Source organism: Scophthalmus maximus, chromosome 2, assembly GCF_022379125.1.
Source record: "Scophthalmus maximus strain ysfricsl-2021 chromosome 2, ASM2237912v1, whole genome shotgun sequence".
In the NCBI taxonomy this organism is placed as follows: Eukaryota; Metazoa; Chordata; class Actinopteri; order Pleuronectiformes; family Scophthalmidae; genus Scophthalmus; species Scophthalmus maximus.
The window spans coordinates 30,417,501-30,435,156 of record NC_061516.1 but is presented as its reverse complement, the minus strand read 5'-3'; the positions used below and the strand labels follow the sequence as shown (position 1 = coordinate 30,435,156).

Sequence of the window (17,656 nt, the reverse complement as noted above, 5' to 3'; positions counted from 1 at the left end):
CCCCCTGCGCTGCTGATGTGATAGTGACGAACAAAGGGCCCTTGTGCAGCCCGCGCCTTTCCCATGCTGAAGAGGCAACACGGGCTGACATTTCATTCTGAAGAGTTATCCGCCTGTCGGACTACAGGCGCTTTTATTGTGCTCCGCTCGAGCCGAGGTCTGTTTTGTCTGTCTCGATGCAGATGAGCAGAGCAGGAATGAGCCTCTCTGTTCAGGCCCCTGCTGCTTCTCACCGCCGATTGTTTTTTGCCCACGTGTGTGTGTGTACAGTAATTTTACTCCAGTGATATTAATTGATTTACATGCATTAAATGGGCTGTCTTCAAACGACTGTTTGCTGCTTGTGTTTTCTACTTTATTGCGTTTAACTGCCGCGTGGTTCACACGGAGACGGACGCCTTAGTGCTTTTAAGAATTCCTGCACGAGGAAACTGTTAAGAGCAACTGCAGCAAGCGGGCGGCAGAAACAGGACGCGAGGTACGTCGCGCTCCAAAATAGAAGTTAATCAAAAGGTCGCGTAAAGGTCAGAGTATCGAGGACTACGGCGGATCTGCTGTCTTGTTATGACAAGGTACCAGTAGCCATTGTGAAAAGCCCAAAGGAAATGGTGCAATGGGAGGAAATGGCATGACACTCACACTGAAGCTCTCACAGTACAGTGAGAGAGAGAGATGAGGCCTCCTCGGTCACACAATGGTGTTCTGCACGTTGAACACCCAGGTTGGTAATACCAGTAGCAGCAGCAGCCTTCTGTTGACATCAAAATAAGCGACTTTTGTGTATTTTCTGACCATTTTCTGGTTCATTTTGATTTTCAAACATACTGATATTATATATATGGGACTGGGTTGTAACCGGAAAGACTAGATGGTGACACTTGTATATATTGAGTGTAAAAGTTGTGCATGGTGGCTCACTGTCTTGTCGTACTGGAGCACTTGAGCCAATGTTATAGTGACACCTGTCCTTTTCCTACTATTAAATGTATGTATTTATTTATTTATCCTTTATTTAACTGGGATGGTCTCGCTGAGATACAATATGTCGGCTGCCAGGGAGTCCTGGTCAAGTTGGGCAGCAAATGAAATAAAAAATGAATAAAAAGTGTCATACATAAATATAAGCAGGGACAGAAATCTCAAAAGGAAACATGATAAAACACAGCAAACAGATCCAAAGCATCAGAACAGACAGAGGAGCACACGTGAATTGATGGCAAAAAAAATATTGTATATATATCGGAAAATCAAAAGCGTTGACATTGTTCTGTGAAAGGTGATTTTAAATGATTTTTAAACAAGCCAGGAGGGGGGAAACGATTCCAGGTCTGGAAAGTGTCTTGCATCTCATTTCTGAGCTTGTGGTGAAGGCAGATGTACCAGCTCTGATCGGGTAGTTCGGACATTAAGGAGAATTTTCTCTGACGTTCGACTATTGTAGCTATTGGGACCAAGTATCAACGGACTACTATTGGGGCGACTGACTTGGGGCACTTAACATTATATTAGTATTTTTGTTGTTACCATTTTCATATTTGGCTTGGCAATTTCTAATGAACGTGCCATTATTCTGCCCCGTTATTACTATGAACCCTCATGGGAGGAACCCGTCTTTTACATTAAGCCTCCTGGTGATGACCATAGTAATTTGGTGGTGGCCTAAATGCCACTTAAACCTCCTCACACCTTTTAAAATCGACGCCATGTACAGGACCTCAGTTTGAATTCTCCAGCGGCTCCCAAACGTGCAACTAGCAGTCGTGTCTGTGGCCACATGGGGGCGGTAGATCCACATTTTACAGGGGTGAACCTGGGAGGGCCAATGTCTTGTGCATCAGTGGACTGGTGTAATACAATGTTGGATAAAAAGAAGGCAGAGAGACGAACGAGTCCGCGTATGAGATTATGATCTAGCCTCTCGTGGCATCTTACCCATTGACAAACTATAATAAGTAAAATGACATTCTTGGAAAAATACAAGATAATGTGAAAGATCATTATTTCCATTTATCAGGGGCCTAAAAGTGTTTTATAGTCAGATGGACGACATCTGTTTCGCCTGTACACCCAGCGAATAGCTCTGCTTCATGGATGCCGCACAAAGACCAAAGACTTGGCACACCAAACAGTATTAGCCTGAACTTGCCCTTGAAATGATCATTGATTAGCATTTTATAATCATTTGGACCGCAACCGAATGCTCTCAGCTTAATTGTCACGAGGATGGAATCACAAGCGATGACTGGCATCGCTTCGATGAAGATACACGGGCCCACGCGACAACAGCAACGGTTTTAGATATTTGGAAAATGGCGTGCAAATGTCCCCATCGCAGTGGTGAAAGGTGCAGGAGTGGGGTCAGTTGTTAGTCTTCCCCATGTTACTAAGACAGTCACATTTTCTCTTGCAGCCATGCTGCCATACGACATCCAGTGAGTGATCGGTCAAGGTTACCGCCTTTCTAAATATCCCATCAGTCAACCGCCCTGGCAACATGGCACCATTACCACCGTGCTGCATACAACCACCATGCAGCTATTACCGAGTAATTGATTCCCATGTTTACTCTCCAACCCATTTCATTTGGAGAGTGCTTTAGCTGTTGACGTGCTATATAAATAAAAAAGTGTGTATCATATTCTTGGCATTTGACAAACTTCATGAACACCTTTAATTAAACTATATCAGAATACTGTAACAGCAGCTATACCTGTGGTTTCTCTGCAAAGTTTGTTAAACATTTTTGATCGAGGAAATGGCAATTTCATACGCCAAGAATCTAAGGGGAAAATAAGCAGTAAATGATTGAAGGATAAAATAGGGATCAGGTATTTAAGAATCATAGAAATTACTGTAGAAATAATTTACCCCCTAACATTATAGGGCACGTGGAAATATGAGAATGTTTAGGAGCTAATATATATACATATATATATTTATTTATTTATTTATTTATTTATTTATTTTAAAATTTATTTTATTTTTTTTAGCTCCTAAACATTCTCATATTTCCACGTGCCCTCTCTACTGCTTCTGCAACAAATAATAATCATAATAATAATAATAATTTCCCTTCACCCTATATGATTTGAACTTCAATTTCTGCCGTGTTGTCATTTCCACCATCGCTATTCAGCGCCGACTGTCCGGCTCTGTCAAGCCCTGTGGTCAAGCCCCGAACCGCGCGTCAGAGGAGCGGAAGTGAGGGGCCCAGGGTACGGCGTCCCGGGGCCACCGCCGCCGGCCAATGGGAGGCCAGAATGCAAAACACCATTACAAAACTGTGCGGCGCTGTCAAGCTGCGGGGAAACAGCTCGACGCCGGACCCGGGAAAAGGGTTTGGTGGAATTCAAAATAAGAGGTCGAGTTCGACGTGGTTGGGGGTTAAACATATTATGCAGGTTTGTATCAGAAAACAAGTTATTCAAGTTATTCGTTCTTATAACTTGGATGAGAAAAACGTTTTGGGTTATAGTAGCCACACTGAGACATGGCTTTACAAAATAAAAGCATTAGGCGAGCTTAACGCTGTGCAGTGAAAACCACGCAGCTATCTGGTCTCAATAGTTTTTTTAAGCATTCTTGTTAAATTGAAGGATTAAATGTTTTTTGTAGGTTGTTTTGTACTAAAATAAATATGTATATAATATATCTATAACCCCCTTCAGTTATCAAAAATGTGGCCTAATTATGAATAAACTAGGCTGTTTTTTTAAGAAATGCAATTTTTTTCAAGTCAAGTCAACATTATTGTCAATTCCGGCAACATGTTCCAGACATACAGAGGGATTGAAAAACCGTTTGTCTCGGACCCACGGTGCAATAGTACAAACAAAACAAAAATTAGATAATTAATATATACATGCAATAAATTCATTTTTTTCCTATTCTATTGTATTTTAAAGTTAAATGGCTAATATTGGACAACGACATGTGTCATACTGAGCCATCAAGATAAATAAAACAGGATACATGTTTACCACACATTATTTTCTCGCTACTTTGTGTGTGGACCTTTCTGCATTAGCCCATCGGTCGACGAGGCTCTTATTTAGAAAAGCCAGAACCGGAAGTTGAGCCTGGTGGAGTGTGTCCGACTTGACGCAGGCCGCCGAGAGCCGGAGGGCGGCAGTCCGTCGGACAGTGAAAGTGAAGGCGGAGACCAGCCCAGTGCCGACAACTCTGCCTCTCCTGGATCACGGTCAACTCCACTGAACCACCCAACAAACCCGATCCAAAAAGAGTGAGACGCGAGGAGGAAGGAAGAAAGAGAAAAAAGAAAAAAAAAACACACACACAAAAAAACCCCGCGAGGTGCTTCCAAACTTCTTCTCGCCGCTGTCTGCCAAGAAGCGTCTTCCGGTGTTGACTTTCTTTTTTTCTTTTTTTTGGTCTGCGAGCGCCGCAGGAGAGAGAAACCCTCCAAAGCCCAAAGTTGAACGTGAGAAATGTGAAGCGACCGGCTTGTGTGTTGCAACCAGGCTCCAGGACTCCCCATTAATCCATGCAGTACAGTGCAATGGTACGTGAACATGGATTATTATTGCTTTGTAAAACAATGTTGTGATGACGGCTCTTTGTGACGGCGCGTGTCTCTGCCCCCACGAGTGAGGGTCCGTGGGTGACCTCGTCCCACGGACCTCGACGTCGGGCCACGCAGAGCCGAACAACCTGGCACCTATGTTAACATCCCATTCCCTTGATTGGGACGCACACACACACGCACACGCACACACACACACACACACACACACGTTTAATTCGCACGCTCAACTCAAGCGTTGTTGTGTTTCGTTTATAGCTCATGTACGTGCAAGAGTTATTACTGGGGCCCCCCTTGATATAAAATGGTAAATAAATAATAATAATAATAATAAAAAAGTCTCTGTAGCGTTTCAAGTTTGGTATCGTTACAATCAGCAGGAATTATTATCTTCAGTTATATGTAAATATTTTCACAACTCGTGCCTCATCTTCTGTATTAGACACTGTTCCCGTGCCAAAAATGTATTCCAGGAACTATCCAGATGCGTAAAAACCTGACTTCATGATGACCCCCCCCCCCCCCCCCCCCCCCCCCTCGCCATTATGTGACTGACAAACTAATAAGAGCGAATGTTTTTGCGTTGACTGAACCACAAGACACTCGGTTGATTATAATTATATATATATGGAGACGTTGTTGACAGGGAGCTCGGGGGCTGCGCGGTGCCAGATCTGCGGAGGGGAAACGTTGCCTTTTTCTCCGCGCGTGTGTGTGTGAGAGAGAGTGTGTGTGTGACCGAGGCTGTGGTCCAAAGTCCCCGAGGCTCCAAAACATAATTCCGCTGGAGTGAGGGGCAGAGGAGGAGGATGAGGAGGGTGGCTGGTGGGTGGTGGGGTAAATGAATTGTGATTTAAGTCAGCCGTGGAGGAGAGGAAGGTGCTGATGCTAGATAGGAGTTGTGTGCTTGGAGGAGGAGGAGGAGGAGGAGGAGTGTGACTGTGTCATTACGTGGCCGGGGAGAAGAAGAAGAAGGAGAAGGAGAAGAAGAAGAAAAAACAAAAGTTGGCTCTGATTTGCTGGAGTCGCGCAGGAGCGGAGGTGCAGCGGACGATCCTCACATCCAGTTTGGGTTCGAGGCGGAGGAGGACGAGCGCCACGCACCGTGCACGTCCACTTCGACGAATAACACGCGCTTATTATCTCCTGCGTTCAGTCGCATTCTTTTCCCCCGCTTTTTTTTTTTTTTGAGTTTCTCAGCGGACACGACAATCTTTGGATCGCAGCACTAAACAAACACTTATTCATGGATGTCCTTGGATAATCCCTTTTGGTTTTACGCGGATAGCTGCTGCTCCCGAGTGTCGCGCGGTGCACGTCGGTGCAGGAATGGCGCGATAAAGTGATCAGAGGGAATCAGTCCAAGTACAGTCACTACAGTGTGTGTGTGTGTGTGTGTGTGTGTGTGGAGCCGTCTCGTCATGTACTCTCCGATCTGTCTCACTCAGGTATTTGTGTCTTTTTATCTTTGAATTTGACATGTAATTGCTGTGCTTTGCGCATTTGTCTTACAGTCGTAGTCGGGCGATATGAAGTTTTGCGGGGGGATTGCACAGTTTTGCCTCTGCGTGTAGGGGAAATAGTTTTTCATAACTCATAGCAATAATGACGTTTTGCCCTTTGTATGTGGAAAATATGGCGCTGTGTAAAGTACCCAACATTGGTCTTTTTTGTAATCCGCGTTGAACATACAGTACCTGTGCCACCACTATGGTGAATTTTTTTTTTTATTTTTACCTTCGAGATATTAAATTTCAGGGAGAGTGCAAACGAAAAATGTATTCACCAGTCCTGCAGACACCTCACACGTAAGCGTTGTCCAAATGTCGCTGTGCTCCTTTTTGTGCGTAAAGTTGTGCGTAAAGGTGACTTTTAAAGGTTCTTTGGGGGGCAACCCTGTTTAATTAGCGCAGGTATCTCTGGTTCATTTAGGTTCACTTGCGTCCTCTAATAACCTCACGCACACTTCCCGTGTTTGAACCCCCCCCCCCCAACGTGTATATTTTTTTTTATTTAGAATAGAACCCCTATATTTTGAGAGGAAGTGCAGCGTTGGAAGAAGATAAAGCCACTTTCACCGTCGATCAGACGCATGATAAGGTTGATTCAGAGTGGCTGACTGCTTTTTGGCTGACTCAGTTTTTACTGTTTATATTTTACTTGGCATAAGTAAGTGATTGACTGAGATGTGGTTTAGTTTGTACTTAAGAGGATTGTGCTTTTATGGACCCCGGCTGAAGTGCACTGCACAGGCCCTGGCCAAGTCATTTATCTTTACAGCATTTGGCTTCAGACTGGTCGAAAAAGAAAAAGAAAAAAAAATTTAACAGAACGCTTAAAGTGTTTTTGAACAGGAAACCAGAAGTGAAAAGGATTTAAGTCACTCTTGCTGCGGATCACGTTCACTGCTCACTTTTGTCAGTTTAACTGGTAACTTTATGGCGAGGAGCGGACATTATAGAAGGAGTTCAGAATTATTTCTTTTTAAACCTCTTTAAAAGACTGTGAAAAGGTTTAGAATCCACAGTAAATATAAGAGATTTAAAAAAATAAAATAGAGAATAAAATGTAAATTCACGCTGCATGTTTAGGACAATTATAAATTAACAGCAGTATATTGGAGATGAATTTCACCGGCCCCCCGAAACGGCAGAGACGAAATCGTGTCTTGTCAGAGGAGCACCAGCGGCAGTCGCAGAGAGGGAGTGGATTACTGTGGTTTTCCCTGCCTGTCTGGGGGCCGACAAAAAGAACAATATGTGGTTTAACTCTTCAAAAGCCCGCTCGAAAAAGGGGGCTGCTTATACATATTAGACTTGACATTTTAACGACCCGAAACAAAGATAAGTTCACGTTTTTCGGCCTCGCTCGCAGCTGCTGTAATTTCTGCCGACCCCCTAAATCATCCGCGCCATCCTGTACATTCCTACACCTACAGAGAACAAGCTTTAAGAGATTACTATGATTTGTTTGAGATTTTCCGACATGTTATTGATAGTTTGTTTTTTTTAAGAAAATCTGTCAGATGTGTCCTGCAAAGGTTTTCTCCTTTGAAGGACATTTGCATATTATTCTTTTTTAGTTTATAATTAAAGATAATGTGGTTCAGAGGGCACTACAGCTTAATTCACAGAAAACTGAATAGCACAGGTAACCTATTGGGGGAAAAAAGTGTTTAAAATATTTCTACGAATATCAACGTGAATATCTAATCATTTATCAAAAAATACGTTTCAACAAGAAAATTTTCACTCAATTCGAAGCAGGAGCAAAGATTTTAAAAGTAGGACGGGGTTTTGATATCACCGTCTGACCTCAGAGTTTTGGAATGAAGCTGGGCAAGTGTCATTCCATGCGTGAACCTAAACGCTTGGAGTGATTTGGCACCGACTAAATGAGTCCTAACTTAACCTTAGCGGGAATACCTCTCACACGGTTGCCGTTCTGTGATACGCCCGCCTTTGTCCTCTGCTTGTTTTTTCATTTATTTTTATGTACGTTCTATACGTTCAGCGTGTGTATGATGCTCTTTGTTGTGTTTCCCCCGAAGAACAGGGAATCTCATTAGCCTCCCCATTTGGTGACTGCGGCCCAACCGGCCCCCTCGCTGCTTATCCTCCGTCCTCCGTGAGCGTGTGATAAGTTCATGTTGGAATGTGAATAGTTCGATAAGGGAAATGCAACTGCAGGGAGCGCGTGCTCTCTGTGGCGGCAGCAGCAGCACAGCCGTCCCGCTCAGAGCCGGTCGGGAAAAAGGGAGCGGAGACACGAGTGCATTCAGTCACCGGGCTTGGTGCTATTGTAGTGCTGGCAGTTGATGTAAACAGTGGAATTTCCGCGTCATAGCCGCAGTATACGTCCAGATAAGTCCAGATACATCCAGAGTGGTAAAACCGGCACTTGCTTTGTGAAGAGAAACGTCCCGACTTAAGGCTGTTGAAACTGCCAATTAGATATTATGTGGCCGACGATGAGGAATTGTTGATTTGTGGCCTGACTTCCCCTTCTGCCTCAGATTAGTGGCAGACTAAACCCATATTTCTTCCCTAATGTTTGACGACAGTTTCTGATTACATTTCTCTCCTTCTCCTTTTTTCCTTCCCCTCTCCTCTCTTCTCCTCTCCTCACTGTGTCCCCTGGAACGCTCCAGGATGAATTTCATCCCTTCATCGAGGCACTTCTCCCTCACGTCCGCGCCATCGCCTACACGTGGTTCAACCTCCAGGCCAGAAAACGCAAGTACTTCAAGAAGCACGAGAAGCGAATGTCCAAGGACGAGGAGCGCGCGGTGAAGGACGAGCTCCTCGGCGAGAAGCCCGAGGTGAAGCAGAAGTGGGCGTCCAGGCTGCTGGCCAAGCTGCGTAAGGACATTCGGCAGGAGTACCGGGAGGACTTTGTCCTCAGCGTGACGGGCAAGAAGCACGCGTGCTGCGTGCTGTCCAACCCGGACCAGAAGGGCAAGATCCGCCGGATTGACTGTTTGCGGCAGGCCGACAAAGTTTGGCGCCTGGACCTGGTGATGGTCATCCTCTTCAAAGGCATCCCTCTGGAAAGTACAGATGGCGAGCGCCTCGTCAAGGCTCCGCATTGCACCAACCCAGCACTTTGTGTCCAGCCACACCACATAACAGTATCGGTCAAGGAGCTGGACCTGTTTCTAGCGTACTATGTCCAGGACCAAGGTAGGTTCCAGCTCATTCTGCCTGTGTTTGTTCGGCTGTGTGTGTGTGTGTGTGTGTGTGTGAATGAAGCCTTGGCTAGGTCAAGGGTCACATGTGTTACGGCGGAAAATCACCATTACATACACTTAAAAGACACACACACAGGCAGTTAGCGCTGTAAATATGCAGCATACAACTTTACACGTGGCTCATAACTAAAGGAAAAGACAATCTGTAATCAAATCTTAATTGTAGAACGTGTTTTAAATGTGTCTTTGCTCCTCTGTCGTCCAGTACGGCGCCTGCTCGTGTTCAGTGATGTTTGACTATTTGTGTATTATCTCTCTCACACACACACACACACACACTCACACACACACATAGACTCTGACAGCTTGATATTTACATTTGAGACATTTGTGCAAAGTTGCAGTACAGACTGGTTAAATTAAAATGAGCCAACTAAAATATTTTCTTGTAGTTTTATATTATCTGTATAGTATCGGCATATTTTTTAACAAACTGAGTTTGTTGCGTTAAAAATATGGCCTCCATCCCCAGAGTCCCTGTTATATAATGTAGCATTGTGTAATTTCAAAACTCTTCTGTTGTCATCAGAACAATTTAAATAAGATTCCCCTCGTCAAGAAAAAGGGAACACGTCCTTTGCACACAGTTAACTTATTAATAAACGTATTGCTGACAGAAATTCACATCACAGCTCATCATTGAAATTGTGAGTAGCCTTTGGGCCTTGTTAATATTTCCAATAAATAAGATTAAAAGTAAGTACAATTTAAATTTATGTATGCACAAAATATGCTCATGATGTGTGACCTTGTTTGTGTTCAAGTGGAAACCAGTGTCTTTTTTTTGTTACTATCTGAAAAGATGGTGTGGATGAAAGCCTTTGTGAAAACTGAATCGTGCTTTTCCCCCCAGCGTATTCTGAAATTCAAGGTGAAAAAAAAAGCAAACTACCAGAATAGGTTTCGACATGTGCACATTTTTTAATGGCTGTGGGAAAACAAATATTTTTTCCCCAAAAATTGATTTGATATAGTTCATCTTTTCTTTGCCTCTACATATAACCAAAAGAATGCTGCACACTCATAAAGTCGTGGCACCTCTTGAATCATTCGAGCTGATGTCCAACATGGACAAATTCATCACAGGGAATTCTTTTTGTCCTCCGAACCCCTGAAAACAGGAGAGAGAGCTCGTGAATTTCCCCCCGACCGTGTGATGTCAGAAACATAACTTTTGATTCTGATATTCCGCACTAGGTCGAAGGGGAAGAGGAGCAGTAATTAAAGAACGACATTGCACACGTTCTGCAGATATAGCTGATGTGAATTTACCTATTCGATGGTCCTTTTTAATTCCTATTTAGAATCGTCAGATCCAAAACCATTTCTTCTATGAAATAGGCAGAATAAAAATAAATATCAGTCATTCCTGTCTCTCAGTTTTGAACATCCTCCCTTTATCTGTTGTCACCAAAGGAATCCCCCCCCCCCCCTCCAATAGTATTCCCTTTTGAAATTCCCCTCTGTTAAATCCATTGCAGCAACACTGAACAACCACCAGCACTTTTGCGGTCGAGGGAGAAATGGTTGGTATAGCTAGCTCATTATCATCAAACCTTGAGCGCCATTTTGTGTTTGATAAGTGCCAGGGAAAGCAGAAGGCACAGCACAGAGACAATAATGGTTGCCACTGGCACCGGGGTTGGCATCAGACCCTCTTTTGTGTCTTTTGTGGGATGCCACCGCTTCTCCGGTTTGCATCTGCTGCATTTTTTTCAACTGTTCGGCACCAACACGAGAACGCTTCTTCGGTGGTGTTCTTTCTTGTTTTTTTTTCTTTCTTTCCCTCCCCCATAATATACACAATTTAGACGGCAAGTTAGCGCTTGCATTGTGCGCTTTTTTCCCGACTATTATTTCAGGGGAAATGTGTCGGCTGCGGAGGGAGAGCAAAATTGTTGGCAAGAAGATGAATTCCAATTGTTTTAAATAGATGGTGAACATACTGTTCTCTTTTGCCGGTGACTAAATTCAAGCGATTATTACCGTTGTCCCCAAAATTGTTGTCGTCGAAACTTTGGCAAATCCAAAATAGCATTCTTCCCCCGGGATCACAGTGATGGCGATGCTTTGTTTTTTCTTCTTCTTCTTCTTCCGTTCTTCGCTTCTTCGCACGCCACGGCGCCTTTTTCTTTCCTCCCAGTCACCACGCAGTGCCCACCTCCACACAATGCAGCCATATTGTGGTAGCGTGCGGCATGGCGCCATTTTGTTTTGCACTGTGCCAGGGAGGCAGGCAAATCCCCAGTAATGGTTGTTCAAGGCTTGGAGGTTGGCATCAAACCCTCTTTGTCTGCCTGCAGCGTGCCTTTGATTCGTTGGTTGGCATCCGCAATGCAGTGGGCACGTTGGAAAGTTTTTCGACAGTGAAGCCGCTTGCCTTTGTTCTGCTGCAACTGCACGAAACAACCAAACATACAATCAAGCACAAAGCAAGTAGTCAACAGCTCTGTCCAAAACTGAATCCAGATTTTAAGAGAACTGCGGAAAAAATGTAAAAAAAATGGGTCCGTGGCACCTTGATTTTAAATATCGTCCTCTCTGCTATCTGGCAGTGGTTCACCTCCGCCGTGTTGTGTAATTGGATAAGGTGAAATGTGTTACCGCCTGTACTGACTCGACGGTGTCTTCGTCTGGGTATTTTTTCGTGGCGAAAATCGGGGAAAAAAAGTGCAGAGTGCATTTGTCTTTTTTGATCCCGGTGGGTCGCAGCCTGAGAAAGGTCGGCGGGTTGGCAGTGAGTGCGCTGGGTGAATTTAGAGAGGGCACTCAGCCCCCTTGTTCTGGGGCACAGACGCATTTAGCCAGGCAGGGCTGTAGCACCCATGTGCATGCCCAGATGAATGCCCGCTGGGAAGTAGGCTGGGGGCTGGGAGTGGGGGTTGGGGTATCCATTGTGCCAACTGGCAGGCTGTGTTCAATACAGGGCCCTGGCTTCTCACACACACACATACACCCCCACAAACACACACACACACACACACACACACACTACCGTTGTACACCAATGCACTGTTTTATTTTTAGCGGATAAAAAAAAAAGGTGCGATTCTTTTCTTTTTTTTTATTTTTTATAATTGCCTCTGCCCACCTGGATTCACATTTTGCATAACCACTTTGACAGATTGATGGAATAGTTGTAAAAAGGCATGTAGATAATCGTCATGTCGGGGCATGTCAGAATACTGTTGGCCTCGTTTTTGTATTGGCTTTAAGCTGCTCATCACTCTTTCTTCAACAACTGGAGGAATGTGTAGTCATTGTTTTCACTGGAAATTCTCGCCTCCGCTTATTTAAATTGTCCTGTGCTCATCACACTTGCACGCAGTTAATAAAATATGACAAAATAGTGAAGAACCACGTGTGGAAAAAGTACATAAGCAATCAAGCCAAAAAAAGATTTGGATGTACTGTATTTAGATATATTTTCCTGAAAAAACAGCTGAACAACTCAACTGATAATTGATTTTTTTTTCTTTTCAAAGTAGCTTGAGTTGAAGTGGGAATAAAGAAATTATCACAAAGAATTCCTAGCATTTAGAAAGGAAAGTGGATTCCCTCATCACTGGGGACAGAAAGGGATTGTTCAATGGCAGGCTGAAGAAGTCAAGGTCAAGCAGTTTTCCCATTACTCTGGTACTGAAAGTTAACACGGCCATAAAACATCATTACCTTGACCCCATAGCCCCCACCCACTAATGTAACTTTTTACTTTCCCCCCCCCCTCACTGTCATGTTAGTTTGCGGAAATGGATGGATTACCTCTCCATACACGCTGCCGTGTTAATGGAGACCTTGTTTTTACGAGCGCCAGACTTAACCTCTGCCCTCCCCCGGGGTCGCGACCTCTGCAAAGAGATGCGGCAGGGTGTCCTCTGAAGTTTAATTGAGCAAATCAGCTCAGTGAGATCGCGCGCGCGTTGCCGGCCCATGGGCACGTGGAGGAGAAAGACCTTTTTCTCCTTTTTGCCTAGGGGCGGTGGTCAGGGGAGGAGCTGGGGGGGACGCTGCTCGTAGGCCCCCCTCGTTGACCTCCTCAATCGGGGTCAAACCGCAGCGGTCGCAGTATCACCGGTGGTCTCTTGGCAACAGTTTTTCTGCACTCCGCCCCGTCACTCCTGGTCTGGCTGGTGGTCCCTTGGTTCACTGGCCTAAGTGTGGGGGAGTATGCGCCGGTGACCCCGCCACCCCACTCCACACCGCACATCCTCACTCCCCTCTACAATCCCTCGGGCTGGGTAGTCGGGCTGGTCCCTATCTACAAGGCTCACCGCGCTGCGTGGGGCGGCTGCTTGCATCTTGTTTTCCGCCCGGCTGCCTCAGAAGGCTTCGGTCAGGCGGCCGGTGCGGAGGCCCTGACCCTCTGGGTCACAGTGGAGGTCTGTGACTAAGCACAACATCCATCCCTCCCTCCCCGCATCCCCTTATCCTCCTCTGCCATCAGGAATCACCCCTGCGGCACACGGCGCGGCCAAACGACTCTCCCCCACTGCTTCTCTCTCTCTCCCGGTCTCTTTTCTTCCCTCACCGCCCGCCCGGCTTTCCCTCATGCTCGAGCCTCCGACCACGACAGCTGTCCCGGGCCCAGGCGCTTGGCCAGAGAAATGGTGGCTGGGTTTGTGCCAGAAGTGCGGGGAAAAAAACCCTTGTTGTACGCAGAGGACGCTACTGTTTGTCTTCCCTCTTTTGGTCAAGTCATTCAGCTACCTTTTGATTTTAAGCAGTCTTTGTTTTTTTCTAGTGAGATGTTATCGGGGAAAAAAAGAATCTCAGGGACGGCTCTTTTGTAAGTTGAGTGGAATTTTATTCTCGAACAAATTCGGCAGGACTGTAAAATACAAAACCCTGGGAAAAACCTTAACCGATGACTCCGGAGCCATATAGAAAAAAACTCTTCAGGCTGAACTGCACAACCCTGTGCTTAGCTTCCATTCTGGCTCCCTTATTAGTATGCAATAGAGCCTGCGGTGTCTGGCTACCTCTCTCTCAGAGCCATAACCTATCGAACACATTCTCTCAATCTAATCCACTTAGAACTCCCTCCCAGCTTCACCGCTTGCCTTATTGATTTCCGCTTCCCACTAAATGTCTTCCCGATCCTTTTTCTCTTAACCCGGGAGCTATTTATGTTTTGCAGTGCTCTCTCTTTCAGGCTTACTCCTGGCTCTCTTTGCCGTCTTCCTTGCTTCTCGCTCTTCTTCATCTTTCTCTCTTACGCTCCTCGTTTTCTCTCTCTCTCTCTCTCTCTCTCTCTCTCTCTCTCTCCCTCCAACTTTCCGTCCTGCACAACGCTCTCTCTGTCTGAATGCCTTCACTCCCTCTCCGGGATCTTTGGTCGTCAGTGATCTTTTTCCTCCCTGCTCCCTCTCAAACACGAACCTGGGCGCAGTGCATCCAGGTTGCCTGGCTCAGTGTGGAGCTTGTGTTATTAGCAGCGGGGTTTTGCTCAAGCAAATACCTCAAGGCTTAAACAGGCCGTGTTACCTCCTTAGCCCTCTTTTGTGTGCCATGTGTACATAAATCTCCATGGAAACAAGGCAACTCGGAGCAGAGGCCACTGAGAAATGTGGATGCTTTCTTTCTCGACAAAAATTTACAACTCTCCTCCGCTTTGCTACAGTGTGTTTAATTTGCTTGTGTAACAGTTTGCACTGTTGCATCCGTCAAAAAAAGGAGACAAGGCCTTTCTTTGGTATCCGGAGGCGCGGGACATTGTGCTGAAAAGGCTTTTCTTGTGCATTTCAGCAGGGGACTGCGTTTTGCGTTGGTGACTACACTTGCTTGAGGACTGCAGTTTGTGTCATTAGTCTATGGTTAAGATCTCAGCCTCACCACACTTTCCCAGGCTTTTGGGGAGGACCCCAAATGCATTTCAAATCCCCCCGAGGCCACTTGACTGGAGGACCGGCACCTCCCACTCCTCGCGGATAGATTCCCCACCCCCACCCTGTCTGCCGGTCCTCCCAAATGAAGACAAATGGGTACATTCACCCCCTATCCCAGGCACTACACTGTACCTCACTGTCCCGCCTCACAAAGCAGGCTCTCCCTGCTGCCCGAGTTCCTCCGTCCAGTGGCCACCCCTCTCTTTTCTTCACCATCATACGAGTGTAACTGCTAGGAGGACGTACAATTGTCCCATTCGCCTTGCTAGACTGGATGTGTTGGATTGTCGGCCGAGAGCAGGGTTTAGTTTCAGACAGGAGAAAGTGAGGTCTTTGATTGAGAATTCATGTGAAGATCTCTTTTGACCTTGCGTTTCTACAACAGCGCCGGGAGAAAGGCGCCCTCGAGTACAACACCGAGACTTTCATGTAAAAGCCTTTTCCCTTCACGCAGGAAGGAGGCTTGTTAGGAACCAATGAAGGGAAGAAAAAAAATGAGAAGGGGTAGTTGGTGGGGTGTGATGGGGACAGGGACAGACAATCAGAGTGGTTTCCCAGGAGACACTAACTTCTGTGTGCGCCTCCCCCCCCCCCCATCCTGCTTTGCCCCATCAAAGTCTTTTCAGTCCAGACAGGGCCGATCAGTGGCCCAGAGTGATGGTTGTCTCTCCCTTTGTCTGCTGGTACAGTACGTCTCATCACTGATGGCTGGACAAGACCTGAGCGGGACAGAGAGAGAAAAAAAGGGCTGCCTGCGCAAAATGTTCTTTTTGGGTGGGCACTTTGCTGTTTGGGGTGGGGGGTTGAATCCCCAGAGGGTTCCTCTCTAATGTCAGTGCAGCAGGGTCACAGTGGGGATATGGTGTCTGGGGCTTGGGAATGGCCTGCCTGGGACGGATTCATCAGCGCCCCATTGAGTTGTCAAAGCCAGCCAAAGCGTTTCCACTCCTCCCTCACATATGTCAGGTTCACGTCTACGAAAAAAGCTCCCAAATTTAGAAACCAGCTCTCGGCCGGCGGAAGATGCCATATATTCAGTGTGATAAACAATACGACCCCCAGCACGGTTGTTTTGTTTTTTTATTGACCCATACAGTAAGACATGTTATAGAACAGTAGAAAAGACAAGTAAAATAAGTCATTTACATTTTTAGCACTTACATAAACGTGCTGCCTTTTATGAAAGGCGGCAGTGGGGCTGTATGTGATTAAAGTGAGCCATATACGTAGAGGGAGTGGCAGGGGGAGAGGAAATATGGACAGCACGTTGATTGGAACAGCATGAAAATCTCATATCTCAGGACCACCACGCCAGCAGATGTTACAGATTTTCCACAGAAAGCACTTCCTCCGCTGTGACAGATAGATCTGCCTCTTTACGCCGGGGCATTGAAACAGCAACCTGATATTTTGAATAAAAGAAGAAGAAAAAGCGAGAAATGCCCCTTTTGCCAAAGCTTTTTATTTTTCTGTCGAGATGTCCGCTTAAATATTTGAGAATTGAATTCATCACAGATGAGGCAGAAATTCCAAAAGAAAACTCGAAAAAAGGAAGAAGGATTTTGTCACGACTTTGTAACGAAGATAAACTATAAAATGCAATACTTCCATTGCATCCCTTTTGCCACAAATTTACAATAGATGATATTTTAAATTTAGACATTTGAATCATCTTTTTGGTCTTTGGGTTTTCGTAATTCTTTGGCCTCTCTGCAACCACTACGCTCGGAACAAGCTAGTCCAGTGCTGTCTGGACATGTGTGATTAAAACCTGCTGCGGCACTAAGGGGACGGTTAACAAAGCCCATTATGCCCACGGTGTCTTCTAAAAAAACCTGTGTGATCGCTTGAATTCTGCCCACATTGGCCCACTCTCTCCACCGGCACAAGGCTGCAGCTGGTAGTTAAGCTGCACCCAACTTTTAGAAAAACCCTTGCAAAGTTTTATGTGCAAACCTAAAAATGCGCACACGGGGACACATGTTTACACTCCCATATACATGTGCATGAAGAGAAAACCAAACGTACACACACACACACACACACACACAACACATTATTGCTCACTTCAGCTTAAAAAAGACTACATTTAGAGCCTATGAACCGCAGCTCCTCGACAACAGCAGCGCTCAAGCGTCGGCCGGGGCAGAACCTGAAAGTGCGAGTGCTTTAAAAGCTTGTTCCGGATTTACCATGTCAAGATTGTAATTAGGCCTCCGACATGTGCTCAGACCTGCAACCCACAATTACACTGTGGATTCTTACCCAAAAAATAACTCCGCTCCACCATGCCTCTCTGAAAAGTCACGGTGCGTCCTACATTACCGAAGGGAAGTTTGGCCAAGACGAGAGGTCGTCGGGCTATAACGGTCACAAGCGCTTTTTTGTAGTGTCCCACTGATGCCTGTCTCATAAAACACAGGCCCTGTTTAATTTGAACTCTGTCCAATGGAGCCATGATGTAATGGCCGATCTCCG

At 45.7% G+C, this 17,656-nt stretch overlaps 1 protein-coding gene across 10 annotated transcripts in view; it reads left to right on the top strand.

Annotated features, from left to right (window-relative positions):
- Nucleotides 1–4,123: 4,123 nt before the first annotated feature.
- Nucleotides 4,124–17,656, top strand: part of LOC118300471 (nuclear factor 1 B-type-like) — a 65,389-nt gene continuing 51,856 nt past the window's right edge. For 3 of the 10 annotated variants that reach the window (XM_035624902.2, XM_035624896.2, XM_035624898.2), the window contains exons 1-2: nt 5,474–5,991; nt 8,694–9,225. In XM_035624902.2, the coding sequence (XP_035480795.1) occupies nt 5,965–5,991; nt 8,694–9,225 (559 nt within the window). In that variant the 5' untranslated portion in view covers nt 5,474–5,964. Of the gene's footprint in view, nt 4,523–5,473; nt 5,992–8,693; nt 9,226–17,656 lie in introns of those variants that run through there. The other 7 variants (XM_035624897.2, XM_035624899.2, XM_035624893.2 and 4 more) reach the window with 4 other exon arrangements.